General features: G+C 44.1%; 1 protein-coding gene across 1 annotated transcript in view; it reads right to left on the bottom strand.

Moving 5' to 3' along the window:
- Nucleotides 1-25,342, bottom strand: part of FTSJ3 (FtsJ RNA 2'-O-methyltransferase 3) — a 1,310,428-nt gene that overhangs the window by 208,317 nt on the left and 1,076,769 nt on the right. The window contains exon 16 of the mRNA XM_044076638.1: nt 24,492-24,648. Coding sequence (XP_043932573.1) covers nt 24,492-24,648 — 157 coding nt within the window. The remainder of the gene's footprint in view (nt 1-24,491; nt 24,649-25,342) is intronic.

Below are 25,342 nucleotides of genomic sequence, written 5' to 3' on the forward strand. Positions count from 1 at the left end.
GTGGAAATGCATAGATTTTTAGGAAGTTCCAGTTGAATGAGAGAGCATCTATTTTCCATGCTTGTGGATGATATGTCCTTGAACAGAACTTCTGTATATGATGATTGAGGTGGGAGGCAAATAGGTCTACTTCTGGCCTGGCCCATGTCGAGGAGAGTTGTATGAAGATTTCTGGATGTAACCTCCATTCGTGGGGGTCTAGGAAATTCCTGCTTAGGCTGTCCGCCAGCACATTGTCTTTGCCTGGAACAAACTGGGATTGCAACTGTATGTTTAGGCTCAGTGATTTTTCAAAAAGATTCATTGTCAGTCTGCAAAGGGGGTAAGAATGGGTGCCCCCCTGCTTGTTTATGTACCACATCACAGTGGTATTGTCTGTCCGTATTAGCAGGTGGCCTTGTTGAAGTTGTTGTCCAAAGGCCTCGATGGCATGCATTACTGCCAGCATTTCCTTTTGGCTGATATGCAGATGTGTTTCCTTTGGAGACCATTGTCCTTGAATACATCTGCCCTCCATGTGCGCCCCCCATCCAAGGTCTGAGGCGTCTGTGGTCATGGTCTGTGTTATCTGAGGTTTTTTGAATGACATACCTGTGTTTGACTGGCTTATCGAGGCCCACCATAGAAATTCCTTTTGAAGGCATGGAATGAGCGGTATGGTTGCCTCTAGGTTGTTGCTGTGTTGAGACCATAGGCTTTTTAGGTACCATTGAAGCTTTCTCATGTGTAGTCTTGCTAGTGGAACCAGGAGGATGCAGGATGCCACCCAGGGCCTGTAGGAATCTCCTTGCAGTCATCTGGGTGAGCTTTGCTAAACCTTTGAAGTAATGAGTTAACTTCTTTTGCTTGTCTTCTGTCAGGTAAGCCATTTGAGAGGCTGTGTCTAGTTTGGCTCCTAAGAAGGTTATTTGCTGGGATGGCTGAAGTCTTGACTTTTGGAAGTTGACTGTGTATCCCAGAGCCTGTAGCAATTGTATGACATAATTCAAGTTTTTTGTCAGATTCAGTTTGTCGTCCGCTTGTATGAGGCAGTCGTCCAGGTACGGGTAAATTTGAATCCCCTGGAGCCTGCAATGAACAATTACTGAAGCCAGGCATTTCGTGAATACTCTGGGCGCAGTAGATAAGCCAAATGGTAATGCTGAGAATTGATAATGCTCTGGCCCTGCAAGAAATCTGAGGTATCTTCTGCAGCTGTGTCTGATAGGGACATGCAGGTATGCCTCCTTGAGGTCCAGAGTAATCAGCCAAGACCCCTTGCCCAGCATGGGAAGGAGTTGCTGTAGAGTCAGCATTTTGAACTTTGGTACTATGAGAAAAGTGTTTAATGCGGACAAGTCCAGTATTGGTCTCCACTGAGTTTCTTTTCTTGGAACAAGGAACAGTCTTGAGTAAAACCCCTGGCATTGTTCTTGTTGTGGAACTTTTTCTATTGCTTTGATCTGAGCAAGCAGAGAAATTTGCTTGATAGCCTCTGCCCTCTGGTTTTGTGGTAGGTTTGGCATGCCTTGTTTTCTTGGCAACGTATGAAAATGGAACCTGTAACCGTGGTCTATAATGTCCAAAATCCATTTGTCCTTTGTCAGTCTGTGCCAATTGTCTGAAAACAGAGATAATTTTCCGCCCAAAGGAGCTTCTGCTTGCTCCTTGGTCAGCGGAACTAGAGGAAAGTCATTGAGATTGTCCTTGTGGGACAGGAGAAACCCCAGTGTCACTTCTTTGGTTTGCTGGTTGCCATTGTCGTCCCCTGTAGGAAACTCTGTATTGTCCTCTTCCTCGGGCACGCCTGTTTTTGCCCCTTTGAAATCTTTCAGGATTAGGAAAGGACCAGTTTTTAGAAGGCCAATTCCTGCTGAATCTGGGTGGCTGAACCTGGAGGAAATCTTTGACTGTCTGAACTGACTTGGCTTTTTCCTCAATGGACTTTAACACATCTTTAGCATTAGCACCAAAAAGCTTGTTCTTTTCCAAGGGTGCATCAAGACGTTTTGCCTTAACATGATCTGGTAAAGGTTGTTCTTTTAACCATGCATGTCTACGAATGACCGCCCCTGTCATAGCTGCCCTACATGAAGCTTCCAATGCATCATATCCACACTGAAGAAAGTGATTGCTAACTTGCTGAGAATTATGCACAGCCTCCTGCAAAGACTTCCTATCTAGAGGTTCAGGAGAAGCCAATGTTTTCTGTAAATCATCTAACAGGTAATCCTGATATTGAAACATATGAAAGAGACAATTGAGAGCTCTCATAGATAAAGTAGTGGAGGTGTAAACCTTCTTCCCCCATCTCTCTAATGACCTAGCTTCCCTGTTGGAAGGCAAAGGATTTTTGGAGGTGGAAGTTGAAACCCCTTTCGGTCCCTGCAAAATTGTTTCTAAATCAACAACATGGGCCCTAAAGAAATGAGAATGGGTTTCTGGGACCCTATAGTATCTGTCAGGCTTGACAGGAGCAGGCGGAAGAGTATCAGGGGTAACACTGGAGTCAGAGTATAAATCATCCAAAACATCAAGCACAGGAGGTATAGCTAAGGGTCTGTGTTGGGGCTTTTTAAGGAAGGTTCGAAGGCGTTTTCTGGAATCAGAATATTCCTGGCCTTACCACTTAAAATGTTCCCTCATGGAATGCAGAACTTCCCCGAAAGAAATATCCTCTGGAGGAGAGTCCGAGGGGATGGAGTCCTCTGCATCTGAGTCCTCATAGGTCTGGAAGGGCTCTTCCTGGCTTTCGGAGTGAACAGAATCCTCAGAATGTTCATCTGAAGGGAGAGGGTCAGAGGGTTCAACCCTGGGCCTCTTATCAGGAGGAGGCTGGGATCCTCTCTCAGGATGGGCCTGGGAACCTCTGATCATGGAAATTAAGTCTGCGGCCATAGTCATGATTTGTGTTTCAGGAGTAGGCTGAGGTAAGGCTTTAGCAGTAAGGTGCTTGGACTTGCTGGCTGACTTAGCACGTGTGTAGGCCTTAATAGACATGGACATGGGAGGCCTAGCAGCTCCACGTGCAGGAGTGACCTTATCAACAGCAATGGTCTTGGGCATTTCCTCGGTTTCAGTATCTGGAGGAAAATCAATAACTGGCGTCGGTGTGGTCTCCGGTATCGGAGGAATCGGTAATGCGGTGTCTTCGGTTCGGAGCGGTGGAATAACCGCCTCAGAGGGAACCGGGGCACTCGCGGTTAGTTTTGGCGTGGTGTCGGTGGAAGACGTGGGCCGAGGATGTCGGTCCCGGTCTTTTCGTTTCTTAGGAGTCTGCGATGTCGGTAGTTCCGACGGCATTGTATAATCTAATTTTTCGCCGAAAAAGTCTTCAGCGAACTCCGCCCGGCGCCTGAGAGTGCACTTATTGAAGCGAGCACAGGCGGCACAGGCCGAGACGTCGTGGTCTGGGCCAAGGCAAGGGAGGCAGTAAGAGTGGAAATCCTTATGGGGTATTTGTTTACCACAAGACAAACAATTATTTACTTTTTCAGTAATTTCTGACATCGGCTGAGGCAAGAAAAGGTCCCCAACGGGGTACTTAGCTTTTTTGATGACTTCGGTTTCGAAGAATACAGGAGCTGACCGACCGGCACTTGCGAACTGCTTCTGCTTCGGGCACCGCGCGGCAAGAAAGACTGAAGATGGCGTCGGCTGATGCTTATGTACTCCAGCCGCTCTGACGTCGGAGAGAAATGCGACATCAGCCGACGTCGGACCCAGACTTTGGAATCCGGCCGACCAAGGGCTGCCTGAGGCAGGACAACCCATATGTTATGACTGCAGTTACATTCTTGAAGGACATCAGCCAAACCCTAAGTCTTGGGATGAAAAGATACAAAAAGATGTTCAGATTTGCAAATACAGTACAGTTGTGTAAAGTCTTACCATAATGGTAGATGTCCATCTCTTCACTGTTGCAGTATTCATTACAATAGGGATCCCCCTGCCAAGGGTGGCCCAACGCCCAGCCAGTAAACCAAAGCCTTTAGGCTGCTTTAAGGTACACCGTACACAACACATGTTCCTCGCATAGCATAGGGCATAAAGGTGACATCTGGACTTACCATCCTCAGAAATGATAGCCCCAGTAGGAATGCCAGTCCAAGGAAAAGAGAGGTAAGAGAGGTAATCAGTGCATACAGAAGAGAAATAGACCGGGGCGGAGAGAAAGTACAGTTGTGTACACCTACCATAAATGTAGATGTTCGAGTGTCTTCACTGTTGCAGTCATAACTGTAGGGTGTTCCTGCCGGCAGGCAGCCCGAGGTCGGCCAGAATCCCAAAGTCTGGGTCCGGCGTCGGCTGTATAAGCTAGTATCCTGGCGTCAGGACGCCTTGGTACATAGCCCTCAGCCGACGCCATCTTCTCCAGCCTTTCTTGCCCTAGATGTCAGAAGTCCCCAACAAATCAAAAATGAATCCAACAAGGAAACACAAATACACCACAAATATGAGAGAAAGAGGGGATAGGAGGGAGGGAAACCCCGACTGCAACAGTGAAGACACTCGAACATCTACATTTATGGTAGGTGTACACAACTGTACTATGTTCTTCGTGTTTCACTGTTGCAGTCATAACTGTAGGGTGGAATCCCAAAGCAGTGTAGAGGGGGAGGAGGCTTTAGATGGAAGAAGGGGAGGCAAGAATACCCTGTAAGACAGCAGAGGCAAAGCCTGCCCTAGACTTAGAAAACAAGGGGAGATTGTAGTGCTTGGAAAAAGTATGCACAGAACTCCAAGTGGCAGCTTCCAAGATATCCTTGGTAGGGACTCCTCTGAGGAAAGCAGTAGAAGTAGCAGCTGCTCTAGTAGAATGACTTCTAATGGTCCCTGGAAACTGTTTCCCATGATGAGTGTAACAAAATCTGATTCCATAAGCAATCCATTTGGAAATAGTTTGTTTAGAAATAGGTTTTCCAAGAGAACTGGAAGCAAAGGAAACAAACAATTGGTTAGACTTTCTGAAATCTTTAGTCTTGTCCAAGTAAAATCGTAACTGTCTGTGCACATCCAATGAATGCAAAATCCTTTCCCCTTTATTTTGAGGATTTGGAAAGAAAGTAGGAAGGTGAATTGTCTGATTCAAAGCCACTTTCGAAATCACCTTAGGCATGAAAGTAGGATTGGTCCTCAAGGATACTCTGTCCTGATGGAAAATAAGGTATGGTTCCACAGCCATGAGAGCTTGCAACTCTGAGACCCTTCTGGCAGAGGTCAAAGCTAACAAAAGAACAGTCTTCCAGGATAGAAATTTAATATCTGAAGATGCAGCAGGCTCAAAAGGAGGCAAAGTAAGTTTTTCTAAAACATAATTAAGATCCCAGGCAGGGACAGGAGGGGTCCTTGGAGGCCGCAAATTTTTAGCCCCTCTCAAGAATTGCTTCATCAAAGGATGTGAAAAAACAGGAGGATCAGAACTGAAATGCGCAGAGATAGCAGAAGCATGAATCTTAATAGAAGAAAAGGAAAGTCCTTTAGATAAAAGTTCCGAAAGGTAAAGCAAAATAGAGGAGAGATCAGGAACCTGAGGATCAGAGCCTCGGTCCTGCATCCAAATAGAAAACCTCTTCCATTTAGAGGCATAAGTTTTCCTAGTGCTAGGCCGTCTAGCTTCCAAAAGAACATCCAAAACTTGTTTGGGAAGACTAGAGGAAATCAAATTTCTTTGAAGAGCCAAGCTGCCAAGCAAAGGGTCTTGAGATTGGAATGTAGTAACTGACCCTGATGCTGGGACAGAAGCGAAGGGTTCAGTGGAAGAATCCAAGGAGGCCCCGAGAACAGGAGCTTTAAGGTTGGATACCAAAACTGTCGAGGCCAATTTGGAGCAATCAAGATGAGGAACTTGGGCTTGTCCTGCTTTATCTTCAGTAGTACTCGAGGCAGTAGAGGAAGAGGAGGGAAGGCATATGCTGACAGGCTCCTCCAGCTGAATGACAGGGCATCCACTCTCCATGCTGTTTTGTGGAAGGACCTGGTGCAAAAGCGAGGCAGCTGATGATTGAGATGGGATGCAAACAGATCTATCTGGGGACATCCCCAAACTGCAGTAATCCTGTTGAACAAGTTGGTGTCTAGCATCCATTCGTGAGGATCTGAAATGTTTCTGCTCAGGCTGTCTGCTAAGAGATTCTGTTTCCCTGGAATGAATTGAGCCTGGAGATGCAGATTTAAATTTAGAGCTGTGTCCCATAAACCCATAGCTAGTCTGCAAAGGGGGTATGAATGAGAACCCCCCTGCTTGTTGATGTACCACATGACCGTGGTGTTGTCTGTGCAAATTAGCAGAGGCCCTGGTTGTAAAAGGTTTTGAAGGCTAAAAGGGCATTTTGAACTGCCAACATTTCCTTCAGATTGATGTGCCAGTGAAGATGGTCCTTTGTCCAGGTTCCCTGCTGGCAATTGTCTAGAAAGTGTGCTCCCCAAGCATAATCCGAGGCGTCCGTGGTTAGGATTTGAGTAGGCTGAGGGAGACGAAAAGGTTTTCCTTCGTTTAACGTGCATGCCCTGGACCACCAGAGGAACTCCTTCTGGAGGCAGGGGATCAGAGGAATCAGAATATCCAGATCGTGGTAGTGCTGTGACCATACACTTTTCAGATACCATTGAAGCTTTCTCATGTGAAGCCTTGCGTTTGGAATCAACAGAATGCAGGAAGCCATGTAGCCCAGAGCCTGCAGGAATTTCCTTGCAGTGAGCTGAGATAGAGTTGCCAAGGTGTTGAAAGTAGAAGCCAGCTGAGTTTGTTTTTCTGGAGTGAGGTAGGCCCTTTGTAAGGTTGTATTTAAGAGGGCTCCCAAGAATACCATTTGTTGAGAAGGGATCAAATGTGACTTTTTTATGTTCACTGAGAATCCCAATAGTAGGAGAAGACGTTGAACAAAGTCCAGATGTTGAAGCAGAAGATCTTTGCTGTCTGCCTGAATAAGGCAGTCGTCCAAATAGGGGTAAATCTGGATCCCCTGAAGTCTGCAGTAAGCCACTACTGGTGCCAGGCACTTGGTGAAGACTCTGGGCGCAGTAGATAAACCAAAGGGCAGAACAGAGAATTGAAAGTGCCTCGAACCTGCCTTGAACCTGAGGAATTTCCTGCGTTCTTGTCTGATAGGGATATGCAAATAGGCTTCCTTTAAGTCCAATGGCACCATCCAGGCGTCCTGCGAGAGCATTGGAATTAGCTGTTGTAGAGTAAGCATCTTGAACTTTGGAATTTCCAAAAAGGTGTTTAACACAGAAAGGTCCAGAATAGGTCTCCATGAGTTCTGTTTTCTGGGAACCAGAAAAGTACAGTTTTGTACCTACCATAAATGTAGATGTTCGAAGATCCACATTGCTGCAGTCCTTACACTTGGGTAGTCCGCTGTCCTCGGTCGGCCCGAATATCAAAGTATTAGGCTGACGTCGGTCAAGGCGCTTAAGACTGACATCAGGACGTCAGGGTACAAATGCGCATGACCGACGTCATATCCTCAGTCTTTTCTTGCCCCAGATGTCAGAAGACCCTAAACAGAAAGGTCAAAACAAAAAGACAGCAAAAAACAACCAACCACCCTTGCACTAATCCTATGAACAATATATACAATATTCACAATATGTACAACCCAAACCACACAACCGCCTCTAACAACAGAGGGGAAGGAGGGAGGGTAAATTGGACTGCAGCAATGTGGATCTTCGAACATCTACATTTATGGTAGGTACAAAACTGTACTATGTTCTTCATCTCACATTGCTGCAGTCCTTACACTTGGGTAGAATCCCAAAGCAGAGGTAAGGGAGGATGGCAAAACTATAAAGTAGTAGGAGCTGCCAAAATGCCCTGTAAAATAGCAGTGGCAAACCCAGCCCTAGATTTAGAGTAAAGTGGAAGGTGGTAATGCTTAGAGAAAGTATGCACTGAACTCCAAGTAGCTGCCTCCAAAATATCTTTAGTTGCCACCCCTTAAAAAGCTGTAGAAGTGGCAGTAGCTCTAGTGGAATGAGGCCTAATCCCAGCTGGAATCTCCTTACCATGATGGGAATAACAGAAAGCAATACAAAACCCAATCCACTTAGAAATAGTTTGTTTTGACACAGGCTTGCCCTGAGAACCCAAAGCAAAAGAAACAAACAACTGCTGAGACTGCCTGAACCCTTTAGTTCTGCTCAAATAATATCGCAACTGCCTGTGTATATCCAAGGTGTGCAAAATCTTTTCCCCTTTATTTTGGGGGTTTGCATAAAAAGTAGGCAAATGAATAGTTTGGTTTAAAGCCACACTAGAAACCACTTTAGGCATAAAGGAAGGATTAGTGCGTAAAGATACCCTATCCTTATGGAAAATTAAGAAAGGCTCAACTGCCATAAGGGCCTGTAATTCAGAAACCCTTCTCGCAGAGGTAATGGCCAACAAAAAAGCAGTCTTCCATGACAAATATTTCAACTCGGCAGTAGCTGCAGGCTCAAAAGGTTGTAGAGTGAGTTTCTCCAACACAAAATTGAGATCCCAAGCAGGAGTAGGAGCTCTGTGGGGTCTTATATTCTTTGCCCCTCTAAGGAATTGCTTAAACAAAGGATGAGAAAACAATGGTGGGTCACAGTCATAGTGGGCAGAAATTGCTGCAGCATGAATCTTAATAGAAGAGAAGGACAAACCTTTGTCCAGTAACTCAACAAGATATTGAAGAGCCACACTTAAATTAGGCTTAGCAACATCAAATTCCTTTGCTGTACTCCAAAATAAAAATCTCTTCCATTTATCTGCGTATACTTTCCTTGTACTAGGCCTTCTGGCCTCCAAAATAACATTCAAAACTTGCTGGAAGCTGAGACCCTCAGGGTTTAAAACAGAATATGCCAGGCTGTTAGGTGAAGAGAGTGAAGTTTGACATTGAGTAAATGACTGTTCTCTTGAGACAGCAGGTGTGGAATCGAAGGCAAAGGCCATGGAGGCTCCCGAACCAGACTTCTCAGTAATGGGTATCAGTGCTGTCGAGGCCAATCTGGAGCTATTAGAATCATCTTTGGCTTGTCCTGTCTGACCTTTAGGAGTACCTTTGGGAGGAGAGGCAGAGGTGGAAAGGCATACACATGAAGATTGCTCCAATTGAAAGAAAGAGCATCCACTTTCCAAGCTGTGGGATGAAACCTTTTTTTGCAAAACTTTGGCAGCTGGTAGTTTAGTGGAGAAGCGAACAGATCTATGTCTGGAGTTCCCCATGACACTGTCAATTTCTGAAATACATGAGGATCCAATTTCCACTGTGGGGATCCATAATTGTCTGCTCAACACATCTGCTAAGGAGTTCTGTGCTCGGCAGAAACCTTGCCTGAAGATTGAGCTGTAAACTGAGAGCAGTCTCCCACAAAATCATTGCTTGTCTGCATAGAGGATAAGAATGTGTTCCCCCTTGCTTGTTGATGTACCACATGACAGTTGTGTTGTCTGTTAGAGCCAACACCTGCCCTGGAAGAAGTAATTCCTTGAAAGCTATTAATGCAAATTGGACTGCTAACATCTCCTTCAAGTTGATATGTAGATGTTGTAGTCTGGCAGGCCACGTGTCTTGTATCCACTTTCCATTTAGATGAGCTCCCCAAGCTTTGTCTGAGGCATCTGTCGTTAGAATCTGACTCGCCTCTGGCCGGGTCACAGAGAGTCCCTTGTTTAGGTGACATTCCTGAGCCCACCACAAAAATTCCTTTTGAATGCAAGGTATTATCTGAATGACAGTGCTGTGTCCATACATTTTTGAGATACCATTGTAGCTTCCTCATATGCAGTTTGGCATTGGGAAGCACCAGAATACAAGATGCCATGAACCCCAAGGCTTGAAGGACTGTCCTTGCAGTCAGCCTGGACTGATGAGACAAATGATGGAAGTAAAGGGAAAGATTCTTTTGTTTGTCCGGGGTCAAAAAGGCCATCTGGGACGCTGTATTCAGTCTCACACCCAGAAAGCACATGTCCTGAGAGGGTACTAGACTGGACTTTATTTCGTTCACAGAATACCCCAGGCATCTTAGCACTGCTATCACATATTGCAAATGATGAAGAAGCTCGTCCCCTTCCTTTGGCCAGAATCAGGCAATCGTCCAAATAAGGATAGATCTGTATTCCTTTTAGCTTGAAGAAAGCTATCACTGGAGCCAGAACCTTTGTGAACACTCTGGGCAGTAGATAAGCCAAAGGGCAATGCAGAGAACTGATAATGAGAAGTCCCAGCTCAACGCAGATACTTCCTGCAACTTAGCCTGATAGGAACATGAAGGTAAGCCTCCTTGAGATCCAGAGTCACCATCCAGTGATCTTTGCCCAGCAGAGGTAAAAGCTGTTGTAACGTCAACATTTTGAACTTGGGAATGTCCAGATATGTGTTGAGGATAGATAAATCCAAAATTGGTCTCCACGTGTTCCCCTTCTTTGGTACTAGGAACAGGCGAGAATAAAATCCTAGGCCTACTTCTGGCAGAGGGACCGGCTGTATGGCCCCTATTTGCAGCAGCAGAGAAATTTGTTTGTGAGCCTCTATTCTTTGCTGAGGAGGAACGTCTGGCATGCCTTTGAAAGGAGGCAAGGTATGGAAATAAAACCTGTAACCTTGGTGTATAATATCCAATACCCATCTGTCCTGGGTAATTAAACTCCAATTTTCTTTGAAGAGTGCCAACCTTCCTCCCAAAGGTGCTGCCAGACAAGAAGGCTCTGGCAGCTGAAAAGGTAGGTCATTGGGCCTGCTTACGAAAGGACTGGCCCTGCCCTCACCGAAGACTGTGCAGGTGAACTCCCTGTTCTAGGTCTGAAAGAGCCCTGAGCTCTACCCTCCACGTCTGGATCTTCCCTAGACTGTGAATCATAAGAAGGGTACGTCCACCCCTTAGCAGGCCAATTCCTACTAAACTTAGGAGGCTGAACTTGCAAAAATTCTTTAACAGTCTGCATAGACTTAGCCTTGTCTTCCATTTTCTTTAAAACTGCCTCCACAGGTGAACCAAACAATACATCAGACTGTAAAGGAGCATCTAAAATCCTTGTCTTAACATGGTCAGATAAGTTCTGATCCCTCAGCCAGGCGTGCCTGCGAAGAACTGACCCAGTGGCAGCCACCCTAGACGAGGCCTGTACAGCATCAAATCCACATTGTAAAGAATGCTTACCCACCTGTTCAGAAACATGTACCAAATCTTGTAATTCTTTACACTCAATGCCTTCCGCCAGAGCATCCACCTTAGACTTCAATTGAGAAAGAAGATAGTTTTGATATTTCAACATGTGAAACTGGCAATTCAAAGCCCTCATAGCTAAGGTGGAAGAAGTATAGACTTTCTTTCCCCATCTATCCAAAGCTCTGGCCTCTTTATCTGGAGGAACCGGATTTTTTACCACAGAGGCCTTGACACCCTTAGGTCCCTGACTAACTGTTTCTGGGTCCGCCCTAGGACTCTTATACAGATATTTATGAGCTTCAGGCACCCTGTAATACCTGTCCGGTTTAACAGGAGCAGGAGGCAAAGAATCAGGATTAAGTGAAGCCTCTGCAAACACATCTTCCACAACATCCAGAACAGGTGGTATAGCCAAAGGCCTATGCTGGGGTAAAGCAAAAATTCCCTAAGCCTTTTCCTGGAATCAGAGAAGTCCTGACCTTCCCACTTAAAATGTTCCCTCATGGAATGAAGAGTCTCTGAAAAAGAAAAATCCTCTGGAGGAGAAGCAGAAGGAGTAGAATCATCCACATCAGAATCAGAATAAGGAGAATACTCCTGCAAGTCTTCAGCCGAAGACTCTGAAACATCCGAAACCTGCTCAAAACTCCCCAACTCTGGTTCCACCCTAGGCCTCTTATCAGGAGGGGGCAAAGAACCTCTAATCAAAGTAATTAAATCTTCTGCCATTTTGAGCATGTGCTTCTTGGGCACAGATCCTGAAGAACTAGGAGTGACACCAACAGAAGCTAAACCTGGCCTGCCTCTGGGAGAAGCCTTGGAAACAGAAGGAGAGGGCCTAACCACCCTAGGAAGGGAGGGAGTACAGTAACCTGAGAAGCCCCTTCAGCCTGACCTGCCCCTGAGAGGCCACATCCTGCAATATCAAAGTCTCCCCTGGGACTCCAGAGAAGCCTCCGGAACCACGGTTCCACTGATGCCTCTAAAGAACCGGCGTCCGCGGACGACTCTTCCTGCCTGGGTTTAGCTGCTTTGTCTTTGCGCTTCTTGAAGAAGCGGGCGCCGGAGCATCCGGCGGCATATTGTAATTGCACCGCTTCCGAAGACCAACCTGGCACAATCTAACCTTGGCGCTTAATAGTGCCCTTATTAAACCTACCACAAAAGCGACACCCAACAACGTCGTGCTCAGGCCCCAAACAAGGAATACACAAAGTATGATAATCTCTATGCGGTATCTGTTTCCCACAAGAAATACAGTTATTCACTTTTTCTGACATCCGGTAAACCACTGAGGCAAGAAAAACTAAAATATTCCCAACGGGTACTTAGCCAACTTTGACTCGGTCTGAAACTCGAATTGAAAAATTTCAGAGCGTTAACGGCACTTGCAACGCTGCTTCTGCATCGGACCATGCGGCAAAAAAGACTGAGGATATGACGTCGGTCATGCGCATTTGTACCCTGACGTCCTGATGTCAGTCTTAAGCGCCTTGACCGACGTCAGCCTAATACTTTGATATTCGGGCCGACCGAGGACAGCGGACTACCCAAGTGTAAGGACTGCAGCAATGTGAGATGAAGAACATCAGCCTTGAATAAAACCCTTTTCCCATTTCCGAGAGTGGAACAGGCTCTATGGCTCTCATGGCCAGAAGAGCATCCACTTGAGTTAAGGCCTCTGACCATTGAAGTTTTGGCAGATCTGGCCAACCGTGAGTCCTTGGCAAAGTGTGAAAATGGAAATTGTAACCTTTTAAAATCACGTCCAATACCCATCTGTCCTGGGTAATACGAGTCCAATTTCTGTAAAAAAGAGACAGTTTTCCTCCGAGAGGGGCGTCCAGGTAAGGGGTCCTGAAGCCCAACCGAGAGAGTCATTGAGTTTGCTTTCTTTGAGATTGGGATCTGTCTTCTCCCCTCCTAGGTGAAGAAGCAGTCCATTGTCTAGATCTGTAAGAGGTCTGGCCTTGACCACGACCTCTGGAGCGTCTATATCTTCCCCTTTGAGGCCTGTCAGACGTGGGAAAGGACCAATTTTTAGAGGGCCAATTCCTGGAAAATCTAGGAGGCTGAACCTGCAAGAAATCTTTTACAGTCTGCATGGACTTTGCCTTTTCTTCCATCTTTTAATAACTTCCTCAGCCTTAGAACCAAAAGAACATCCTGTTGAACAGGGGCATCTAATAACTTAGCCTTAACCTGTTCAGGTAAACTTTGTTCACGAAGCCAGGCATGTCTCCTAATCACAGTACCAGAGGCAGCAGCCCTGCAGGAAGCATCCAAAGCATCAAAACCACAATGTAAGCTATGCTTGTTAACCTGTTCAGTAGCATGCAAAACATCCTGAAGTTCCTTATCCTCTGCACAAGCAGGAAGGGAAGCAAGCTTTTGCTTTAAAACAGACAAAATAAATTGCTGATATTTAAACATATGAAACTGGCAATTTAAAGCCCTTACAGACAGGATAGCAGAAGTATATACCTTTTTTCCCCACCTGTCTAAAGCACGAGAATCCTTCTCAGAGGGAATAGGATTTTTAGAAGTAGCAACCTTAGCAGCCTTAGAGCCCTGAGAAATAGTTTCAGGATCTGCAGAAGGGTTTTTAAATAAAAATAAATGAGAGTCAGGAACCCTATAAAATCTATCAGGCTTTGAAGGAGCAGGAGGCATGGAATCAGGATTCAAATTAGCCTCAGAAAAAGCATCATCTACAATGTCCAAGACAGGAGGAATAGCTAAAGGCCTATGCTGAGGAAGAAGAAGAAATTCTCTAAGCCTCTTTTTGGAAGCAGAATATTCCTGTCCTTCCCAATGAAAATGTTCCCTCATCTCATGCAAGGTTTCCCCAAAGGAAAATCCTCAGGCGCCGAGGCCGAGGGCAAAGAATCCTCAGCATCCGAATCCTCATAAGGGGGAAAGGAATAATCCTGATCAGAGGAAGAAACAGAAGATACAGAAGCCTGGTCAGAGGAATCCAGAGTAACATCCTGTCGAGGCCTTTTTTCAGGAGGGGGGTGAGAACCCCTAATCATTGTAAGCAAATCTTCAGCCATCCTCAATAATTGTTTTTGTGTCATGGGAGTGGATTCAGAAGCAGCTTGAGCTGGAACTTTAGACTTAGTAGGAGTCTTTGTCTTTGCCTTTGCCTTTGAAATAGTGATGTGAGTAGGCCTGAAAACACCCTCAGAAGCCGGTACCTGCACAGCGGTTCCGGACCCATCTGAAGGAGCGACGTCCGAAGGTCCTGCAGCAGTTAAAATAGTGGGCCTCGATGGCTCCCCATGGGAGTCCGTATCGGCCATCGGTTCAGAAGTGGTGGACGACAGGGGCTGCAAAAGCGCCTCACTGACGACAGCCGAACCGGACGCTGGCTCCAGCTGCAACGAGTCCTGTTTGGACCTCGGAGGCCTGTCTTTGTCTTTGCACTTCGTTTGAACTCCGGTAGTGTCCGACGCCATTCTATAATTGAAGCGTCTGCCAAAATAATTTAAAGCCCAATCGTACCTGCTCTTGATAGTACGAGAGTTGAACCTGGCACAGAACCGACAACAAGAAACGTCGTGGTCAGGGCCTAAGCAAGGTAGACAGTAAGAGTGGAAATCTTTATGAGGTATTTGTTTCCCACACGCTATACAATTATTAACTTTTTCTGACATCGGAGGAACAAGAAAAGATTCCCCAGCGGGTACTTAGCTTTGAGAAGAGAAGTAACAACTTCGGACCGACAACAACCAAATACGCTGTTCGAAAATCGCCAACCAACGTTTTGCGAGCTGCTTTCCACCACACGGCAAGAAAGACTGGGGAAGATGGCGTCGGCTGAGGGCTATGTACCAAGGCGTCCTGACGTCAGGATACTAGCTTATACAGCCGACGCCGGACCCAGACTTTGGGATTCTGGCCGACCTCGGGCTGCCTGCCGGCAGGAATACCCTACAGTTATGACTGCAACAGTGAAACACGAAGAACATGGAGCGAATACTGCAACAGTGAAGAGAAGGACATCTACTGTCATGGTAAGATTTTACACAACTGTACTAGAGGGAGGACGAAGGAACAGCAGAGCTCTCTAGGAAGCCATGAAGGATGGGTCTAGCAAAACTAGCTCCAGCTCTGGAAATTCCATCCAACTTGTAGTGCTTGGTAAATGTATGCACAGAAGCCCAGGTAGGTGCCTCAAGAACAGAGTTAGTATCCAAACCCTTGGAAAAAAGCACCAGAAGTAGCCACAGCTCTAGTAGAATGAGCCTTAACAGAAGAAGGAAGGCTCTTACCATGAAAGAAATAACAGAAATGGCTTCAGAAATCCAAGAAGAAATAGTTTGCTTGGACACAGTTAATTTTAAGGACATAGGATGAAAGGAAACAAAGAGCAGATCAGACTTATGAAAAGTTTTAGCCATATCCTAATAAACGCGGGGTTGTCAATGCACATCCAATGTGTGCAGCACCTTCTCACTGGTAGATTGCGGAGAAGGAAAAAAGTAGGCAAACGAATAGACTGATTAAGGGACATCTCATTCACCACCTTGGGCATAAGGAAAGGATTAGTAAGCAAGGACACCCTGTCCTTATGACACACCAAAAAAGGAGAACAAGCCATAAGGGCTTGACGCTCAGACACCTGTCTTGCAGAAGTAAGGGCCAACAAAAGAATAGTCTTCCAAAAACAATGTTGTAAGAAAGCTAAAGCTGCATGATCAAAAGGAGCCTGAGTCAATTTTTCCAAAACAAAATTAACATCCCAGGAAGGAGGAACAGGCTTTCTGGGAGGCCTAATATGAAGGATGTCTTTAAAGAATTGTTTAGCTTCAAATCTAGAAGCTAAAGGAGGAGATAAAGGCAGACAAGCAGAGATAGCTGATAAATGGGCCTTAACAGAAGATAAGCCAATCCAGCATCGAGCAATTTACAGAGAGAGAGAACCCAAAGGAATGTCCACAGAAGGTGGATCCAGGTTACGAGAAAGACACCAAATAGAAAACCTCTTCCATTTGGATAAGTAGGATTTCCTAGTATTGGGTTTCCTGGCCTCCTGCAGGACCCTAAGCACGTCCTCAGATAAAAGATGTCTATGTGGAATCAAAATCCTATCACCCACAGTGTCAGATGAACAGCGGACTGGCAGGGATGAATGAGAGATCCCCTGTCTTGTGTGAGCAGGCCCACTCTATGAGGTAACTTCTGATGACTGCCTTTGGCTAAATGTAGACAGAGATAACCAATGCTTTCTCGGTCAAAAGGGAGTCACCATTAAGATTTTGGGAGCAGCCTGTTGAATTTTTATAACAGGACTTTTGGAATGAGGGGAAGGGGAGGGAAACCATAAAGAAACACCCTCTTCCAAGAAGAAGATAGGGTGTCCACCTTCCAAACCAGAGGACCTGGGACTCTGGCACAAAAAAAGAGGAAGTTGTCTATTCAGAGTGGAGGCAAAAAGATGCATTTAAGGAGTACCCCATTGGTGGACAATGTCCAGAAACACACCCCTGTGAAGCATCCATTCGTGGGATTGAGTTAAGGACCTGCTCAGAATGTCTGCCACAGCATTTTGACCTTAGGGAATGTAAACTGTCTAAAGAGTCAATTGATACTGGATAGCAAGTTCCCACACTAGCAGTGCCAACTGGCAAAGAAGATAACATCTTGTCCCCCTGTTTGTTTACATACTACATCACTGTGGTATTGTCTGTAAAGACCTTGAGATGTCCCGGGGAGAAGACAGGATGAAAAGCCTGAAGAGCCAGTAGAAGAACTCTCATCTCTGACACAGATGTCATCTTTCTGTTGAAGAGGCGACCAAACACCCTGCACTTCTAGGGAGTCAAATGCTGCTCCACTTCCCAGGTTTGAAGCATTTGTGAACAGCTCCTAAGAGGAAAGAGGGGGGTGAACAGGGAGCCCTGGATTTAGGAACAACTGCTGAATCCTCCACTAAAGTTCCTTCTTGAGACAAGGCAGAAGAGGAACTACACATTCAAGGGGATGCTCACGTTGAAGCCAAACTGACTTCAGAAACCATTGAAACTTTCTCATGCGGAGTTTAGCCAGAGGAAGCATAGGAATGCTGGAGGCCATGAATCCCAGAGCTCTCAGAAATTCACTATCTGCTATAGAGAATAGAGGAAGAAGAGTTTGAAAAAAAGGAAATGAGAGTTAATTAAGGCCTTGTAAGGAGGCAGTGTTTCCAGCACAGGCACAGTCTGGATTCTGCACCCCAAAAAACATGGTCCTTTGAAGGAGTCAGAAAATACTTTTTGAAGTTTATTGTGATCCTCCGGCTTTACAGAAGGGGAAATAGCAAAATGAAGATTTTTCCAACAAGATCTCTGAAGTGGATGCTTGAAACAGGTTGTCCAAGTAAAGAAAGACTTTGATCCCCTGAAGCCTACAAAAAAAGCAATCACAGCAATGAGGCATTTGGTGAATATCCTTGGGGCAGCAGAAAGCCCAAAGGACAAAGCAGAGAACTGAAAATGCCAGGAAGCAACAGAGAAACGTAAAAACTTCCTGAAAAGGGGATGAAAAGTGGTATGGAGATAAAAAGCATACTTGAGATTCAGAGACACGAGGTAAACCCGAGTAGCAAAAGAGGGAACGATGTCTGAAAGGACTATATTCGAAAGGAGGGCACCTTCAGAAAAGTTTTTAGATGACAGAGGTCTAGAATTGGTTTCCAGGTACTCTCTTTCCTGGGCACCAGAAACATCTTGGAGTAAACCCCCTTCTCCTTTGGTACCCACGTACCTCTTGAATAGTACCCTAAGTCAAAGATCTCGAAGTACCCCTGGAAAGGAGGACAGCTGATCCTGAGGGGGCTGAGAAATTCCCATAAAATCGGGAAGAGATTTCCAGACCAAAAAATACCCCTGTGGGTAATGGAAAGAACCCATGAATCCTGAGTAATCTTTAGCCAAACAGGAAGAGAGAGCTAGGTGAACAAATAGAGGAAACTGGCTGGGAAGAATACGATAGTCAGACAGCACCTGGTTTATCAGGAAAGGAGACTTCTGAGGCACAGACATCCGAGTACCCTTCACATAAGGAGCCTACTTGCCACCCATTTTACCCTTAGCAGGAGGGAGAGATTGCCTGTGAAAAAAGGCTGGCTTTTTGAGGTAGTTTCTCTGAAATTTAGTCACAGGAGAAACACATACTTAAGTTCCTGTAAAGCCTTGCCCTTATCCTGAAGGGACCTAAATCAGCAGCAGCCTCACCAAACAAGTGTTTATCACCTAGAGGGCCCATCCATCAACTTAGCCTCAATATCATCAGACAAAGGTTGAAGCCAAAGCCAAGAATACCTCCTCTTCACTGACCAAAAGCAGCAGCCCTTGAAGAAGCATCTGCTGCATCATAACTACACTTGCAGGAATGACGAGCCACCTTGGAGGAAGTCCCTAAAAGGGAAAGGGCAGAAGTTTCACCTTCAGAGTCTGGACGATCAGAAATCATCTCAGAGGCCTGAGAACGCATGCCAACAAATAACTGGACATATGGGTCTGATAATTAATAGCCCTAAAAGCCAAGATAGCAGAAGTATAGATCTTCTTGTCTAGCCTTTCCATAGCTCTGCTATCTTTACCAGAAGGCAGTAACATAAGAGAAGGTAGCACTTCAGTAGGTTTGTCAGAAGCTACTGTCTCCACTGAGGGGTAAGCAGAAGGACACTTGTACAAGAACTTACAGTCCTCAGGCACCCTATGAACCTATCAGGTTTATTGGGGGCAGGAGGCTGAGAAATTGGAGCCTCAGAAGCATTAGAAAAGGCATCCAACAAAGCAGCCAAAACAGGAGGGATAGCAGAAGGTCTGGAGAATCCATCTGCAGTAGCTCATAAAACTTATATTGCATCTCAGAAACTTGAGCACAATCCCATTTAAAACTCATTACATCTGAGTGACGCCTCCAGGTGCATCTGCAGTTAACTCCTACTGATGCCTCTAAATGTCAAACATTGCTTGTTCATATTTGCATCAATACATTCCAAAACCATGCTATATACAAGGTGTTAAAAAATTTAATCGTAAACCTTACACAATGGTAAACTCAACTGCATTAATATTTGACCTCTGTCTAATGCAGGTAGATATATTAATTGTTTTTTTATGATTTTAATATAGATATAATTTTCACATTTTTCTCAATATCTCAACAACCAAGTAACACAGACAGAGCTCCTTAGCCTGATATGAAAGCCGTCTGCTAGATGAATAAAATATTGCTGACATTGTGTGTAACTTGAGTGGTTGCTGCGATACTGTAAGTTGTTTACAAACATAACAGTTACTGTGTTTACTGTGACTTATAAAATTTGGTTTAAGACCTAAAACCTAAAGAATACTACCACTATAAAATTAGTTTATGCTGAACTGTTTGCCATTTATTCTTCTTTCATAACCCCTATGGTTCCAGAGATATGAACATCTGTTTGAAATGTAAGGACGTAATTTGATTCTGTCAAAAAGCTTAGGCTCCGCCCACTGGAAGTTACAGTGCAAAATTCCTGACTCCACTGGAGTGAGTGAGTTAAAGAACTCCATCATCCTAGAGATGATGTTGTGGGTAGGGGAGGAGTCAGACCTCTCAGATCCAATACTCTGGTATAAGGCACTGAAGTCAGATCCAAACAGATGGGATATTGGATCCAGAGGATAAGCTTACAGTTATCCAGGTCATACAAACAAACACCTTTCTGGAGTTTATTAATAAAATGTTATGCATTTCTTTTTTCACACTTAGTGTACAGTATCACAATTTGGGCACCTGTTGAAAATCTGTGGATTAGAATTGATCCCCAGAACTGCAGAAGTAGAAATGTGAAAGAAGAACATATACAGAAAAAGTATGGGGCTGTATCTCCCACTCCAAGACAGGATTTTTGTGGTTAGTATATAAAGCAGCAAAACTGTGGAGGTAAAGAGGGAGAAATATTCCTGCAAGAACCCTTGAATTATGTAACACTGAGTTTTGCAATTCACTGCTTTTCTATGTGAATCTTGGTTTACTTTTAAAATTTCAGGACTTTGCCTTGTTGGGTTTTCCACTTCTGACAGGAATGCTTATGATATATATATATATATATATATATATATATATATATATATATATATATATGGTAAAATAAAGAAGGGTTTTCTTGTTGTGTCATACTAATAAAATACTTCACGTTATGCCCATCATGGTTTATTATTCCAGAACTGTTCTAGTCTTTTATTTTCACTGTCTTTTATTTCATGTAATTTGCTTTGTTCTTAAACTTTACAATAACAATCTTGTTATTTCTATGTTTAGTCAAACTAGCAGGATGACCAATTTGGCCTTCATTTTTAAATCTATGACTAAAAATCTCCAATCTACAGAACTTCCAAGGCATTTTTTAAGCTTTTATCCACTCCTTATTCAATTCCTAATTTTAGGAACTGTCACAGGCTTGTTTAAGAAAATTCTTATCTCCTCAAAGCATTGTTTGTATTTTTTGCATATGACTTTTCTTACGACATGTATATTTTTATAACTACAGTTCTGTAAAAAGGGATAATTCAAGCAGTTTTTTTTTCCTGGCATAAGTTAATAATAAATAACTCTCCTATGTGAGCCTAAAATACTAATGCCGTAAAAAGCACCATCAATACACTATGCATTTGCCCTGCAAGATGATGAGCATGGTAAACACGCAAAACAGAAAATACAGAATGCGCTGGTTTAAGCTGATGAAATCCAGAATGAGACAGAACTCAGGCATCCTATCCAGACCAAAACAAGAAAAAAGTAAAACACCTATCTTCCAAAATGGGACAGCTTGTACAGCTCATTTGAGCGGTACAAACTGGGTCCATCCCAAACACAAATGAGACTGAGTGATCAACCAATGCAGATCTTTCTGGAGAGGACATGTGCACTCCAAGATGCATCAGACAGTAACAAAACCAATGGGTAGAAGTGAAGGTTTGCCAAGAAACACTGACCAAGGAGAACTATCCCAAAGCAGAATAAGGACTGTATCAGAGTACCTCTGTCAGAGACATCCTGTCAGGCAATTTTATCAGGCATCCGGGACAATGGAGTGGTCTCTCCTTCTGAAGTTGGCTAGGTCCAGACAAGGATACAAAAAACAGATGACAAAAATCCTCCACAAAAGTGTGGGATGGTTTTCTCCAAATCAGGTCATTCCTAGGAAGACTGGTAAAAAAATGCTCCTTCCCCCCAAGAAAAGGGCATCCAGGATCTTATTCCCGAGGTCCTTCGTAAATAAAAATAATCACAGAAAAGCCAAAAGCCATATTACCTTGGTACAAATCTTAGAATGTGACCTTAGCCTAAGTATCTGTACAAAATTACAGCATTATATGCTGGCCCCTTGATGTGAAAGGGTAAAAACCCAAGAATGAGATGACTCGGGATAAACAAAACACAACTGATGTAGGATGCACCAAAGAGGAGCGGGTGTGAGCATTCAATGCCAGCTTTATGCAAGGGGAAGGTGGTGGTTCACTCTTGTACAATGCCAGCACCTTCTAGTGGGACAGATGCATGACATGCAGTAAAAAGGAGCACAGACGAAATTTCAGCATCAGCCAAAAGCCACACTTTTGAGGCAGCTTCGCACACACACCTGTGTAGAAGATTTGCTGTGCACTTGTACAACAGAGCTGAGATATCAGCCAGCAGGGAAGAGAAATTAGGCTAATAAAGTAAACATATTAGCCTTCTGTGAGTAATGGTTCACTGGTACATGGCACTTACTATAAACCTGAAAAATAAGTTGAAGATACTGAAAACTTTCTCGCTAGAAGAAAGTGAAGAGGGATCAAATAAGTTAAGAGTGGCTGGGGGCAGGGGTGAGAAATCAAGAAAAAAAAAAAGAATATTAAAGACAGAAAAGGATGCATCACACTCCACTGCAGAAGCTATAAGCACAGCCTTGACTTACACTAATACATTAAAGTCTGGAAGGTCACAAACTTTTCCAAACACCACTTAAATGAGACAAACTATGCCAGGAAATAAATGGTTGCGTGTATTGTGAGGGAAGGGAATACAGGTCTGAGATCAGTCTGAGCTGTTCCTCAGAAGCCAGAGGGCTTTTCTAAATAAGTTAATATAATATCAAGTTTTTTTTTTCTCTAGAGAAGGGAAGTAAGGTGTGGACAGACTGGACTCATCTTTATCATTCTCAGAGAAAATGGCCTTGGTGGTCCCCCATGTCTTCACAGAAGCTATTTTGTAAAAAAGCCTCCCTTCTCCAACTACCTGTGCAGGTAAGCTTACATGTGATAGTACATGAACAGGATCACAGTTTAACATGCACAAGAAGTCAGGGGACATGCAGCTAATAAACAAATGTTGGCCATATGCTGTGAACACTGGATAGATAAGTTTGGTTGAGCTGGGGCTGGTACAAGCCTCAGACTATACTCCTTAATGATACAATCCCACACCTGTGTCTCAAGTTCTGACCTGAGTCAGTCATTTGCTTGATGTCCAGACCTGGAGATGTAAATCTTGATTTATTACAACTTGATGCACTCTTCTTAAACTGCCATCCAAAATTAATCTTGGGTCTGCCTGTGCAGGGGAGTTTTCTTTTCTTATAATGACGGATGTGATAGGGTAACTCAGACCACTTCCCATACCATGCTGGCCGATCTCAGTGAAGAAGTAGGAACCCTAGGACACACACTCTCAGGGTGCCTCAGGGGATCATCATCACCTGTACCATCATCTTCTACTGAGGCAGGGAACAGATAAAGGTGTGAGACCTCACTAGGTGAAGAAGAGCTCAGTATCTCTAAATTATTAGGATGGTGGCTTGAACGTCAGACTTGCCTTTTGAAAAGTCTACCTTCAATCTGTTCTGCAGGCAGATGTCCCTGCAGCTGGCTCCATGGCAAAATAGGGATGAAGCTGTGACTATGACTAAGATGATCCAGGTTTGGGCAGCAAACCATGTGCTTAAAAACCCAGCCAGGGAGAGAGAGGAATGACACACAAAACAGGTAATGCTTGCTAATCTCCCAAGAGGAAGGCTGAAATGTGTCTCATGGGGGTTTCTTCCACTAATGTACAAGCACCAGAAACTGAGGACCCTGTGAGAGCTGTCTACTCGTGGAGCTATCCCTGAGGGAATCATCACCTGAAGAAGTGACAGCTTCATGCTGCCCCCACTGCATGCACACTCCTGGAATGTTCATGTAACACAAACTGGTTGTTGGGGCTGTACAGTGAAAATGTCCCAGTAGCTGCCAGAATGATGGCCATGCTGTGCTTGGGCTTTTCACAAAAACAGAACAAACTGGACAACGGTAATGGTGACTGATATTAAGGTCAGCAGGCACAGTTAACAAAAACAAAAGGTAATTGTCCTTGCACTGATGCCGTGACTTCTGTCGTTACTGTTTAGAAAACTATTCCACCTGTCCCCTTGTAAACAGCTCTCAATGGTTGCCACCTTGATAGAAGCAAATTATACAAAAAGCCTCTCCCTTCCACACCTCTGAGCTGTAGGACTAAACTGAGCATCAGCTATGGTTACTTTAGTTATTAACTTCCCTCCCAAACAGTAAAGATAATACCAGAGTGGATCCTAACAACCACAAAACACTTAATTACTTGTGTCTGGGCACATGAATACAGGGCTTAAACAGTGACAGCAAAGATCAGGATTTGGACTGTGAGAGTGGCAGAAAAGAAAGGGATGGAATCTCAGAAGGCAACTGCATTTATGAATCCAGCATGCAGCATCACATCATGCATTGGTATGGGTGAAGGCGCATCACAAAATAACATATGAACCCAATCAAAGATCAGTTAAAGGGGGGGGGGGTCATCAATGTCAAATGTTTAAGTAATCATGAAATAAAACCCTCTTAAAAGCAGAATGTGTGTGTGTCAAATCAATCTGACTTAAAAACTGACTGGGTGAGGACTACCAAATGGGTAGTTCTGTGTTTCTTTACGTAGCTCTCTGTGATTCTTTAAGTAATTGAAAGAAGAATTAAAATCAAATATAAACTGGAATATATTGCTAGAATTTCTAGGACCGCAGACCACAGCTCCTATAAAGAATGGAGAACTCCATTAACAATGTAAGAACTATTTTCTAATGTTAGTTGTCTATTTAATTACATCCCAACAGGTCACCAACTACTGACCAAGGGACTCTGAACCGGCTGTGTAAGGGAAATATGCTCCTTAGCCACCCTATCTCAGTGTGTGTTCAGGTTTACCATACATGTACCATTCAATGTTTTTTAGTAACTGATGCCTCAAGTGAGGAAAATAGTGACAAAAAAATTCCGCTCCTGCTAACTAAATCTTTCACAAATTCAACTATAAAATAACCAGCCTCCAAAACTTACATTTCATCATCACTGCTGCTGTCTTCGTCACTGTCACCATCATCATCACACTCTTCACTCTTGATCTCTGTTGCTACCGGATTCTTGATCTCTGCAGCTTGTACTGCCTGTTCTTCTGTGCTCTTTCTTTTCTGCTTGTTAATCTTTGTTTCTTCACCTACATAAAAAAAAGAAAAGAACACCATCTTACATTACATCCCAATCTCAGAATGGAGAGGAATGTCCATGGAACTGAAATAATTCAAAAAGTTTCTTCTTGTGATGGCTTATGAAGGTTGTTAGCCAAGCACAGAATGTTTAAAACAACCATTATACCAAATCCTTTACCCAAGCCACAGTCATGGATAATCAGCTTGAGACACTCCACCAACAACCACTGTGAGAGCATCTGTGCAGGTTTAAGCCAACCGTGAGAAAAGCAATTTGAACAGAAACCACTGCTACATATTCACTTCTCCAAAAGAAACTCCACATATTCGCAGTAGCTTTGAGCTTAGGCCACTGTAAGAGGGCAAAACAAGTGCAGTTTCCACAGCATCATCACTATGTTGCCCAAAAAAAATACTTGGCACTTATCTTAATTAGTTATGAATACCAAATATGATAGCCAGACAGATTTATGCTGAGACTATTGAGTAAGCGTAAGAAAAAGAAAAAAAAATGAAGAAACAAGGGGCCTCTTTAACATCTCCCCAAAATGCCAGAATATGAACCAATGTACCATGGCTGACACTGAAATCACAGAGATATGTGACAACTCGTCTGCTCTTCTCATTTCTGACATAGCTACTTCAGAAGCTCATTATACGCACATGTAAATGCAGGCATACCATATGCTTCACAAAGCGTCA

Source organism: Protopterus annectens, chromosome 1.part1, assembly GCF_019279795.1.
Source record: "Protopterus annectens isolate FY-2018-M chromosome 1.part1, PAN1.0, whole genome shotgun sequence".
In the NCBI taxonomy this organism is placed as follows: domain Eukaryota; kingdom Metazoa; phylum Chordata; order Ceratodontiformes; family Protopteridae; genus Protopterus; species Protopterus annectens.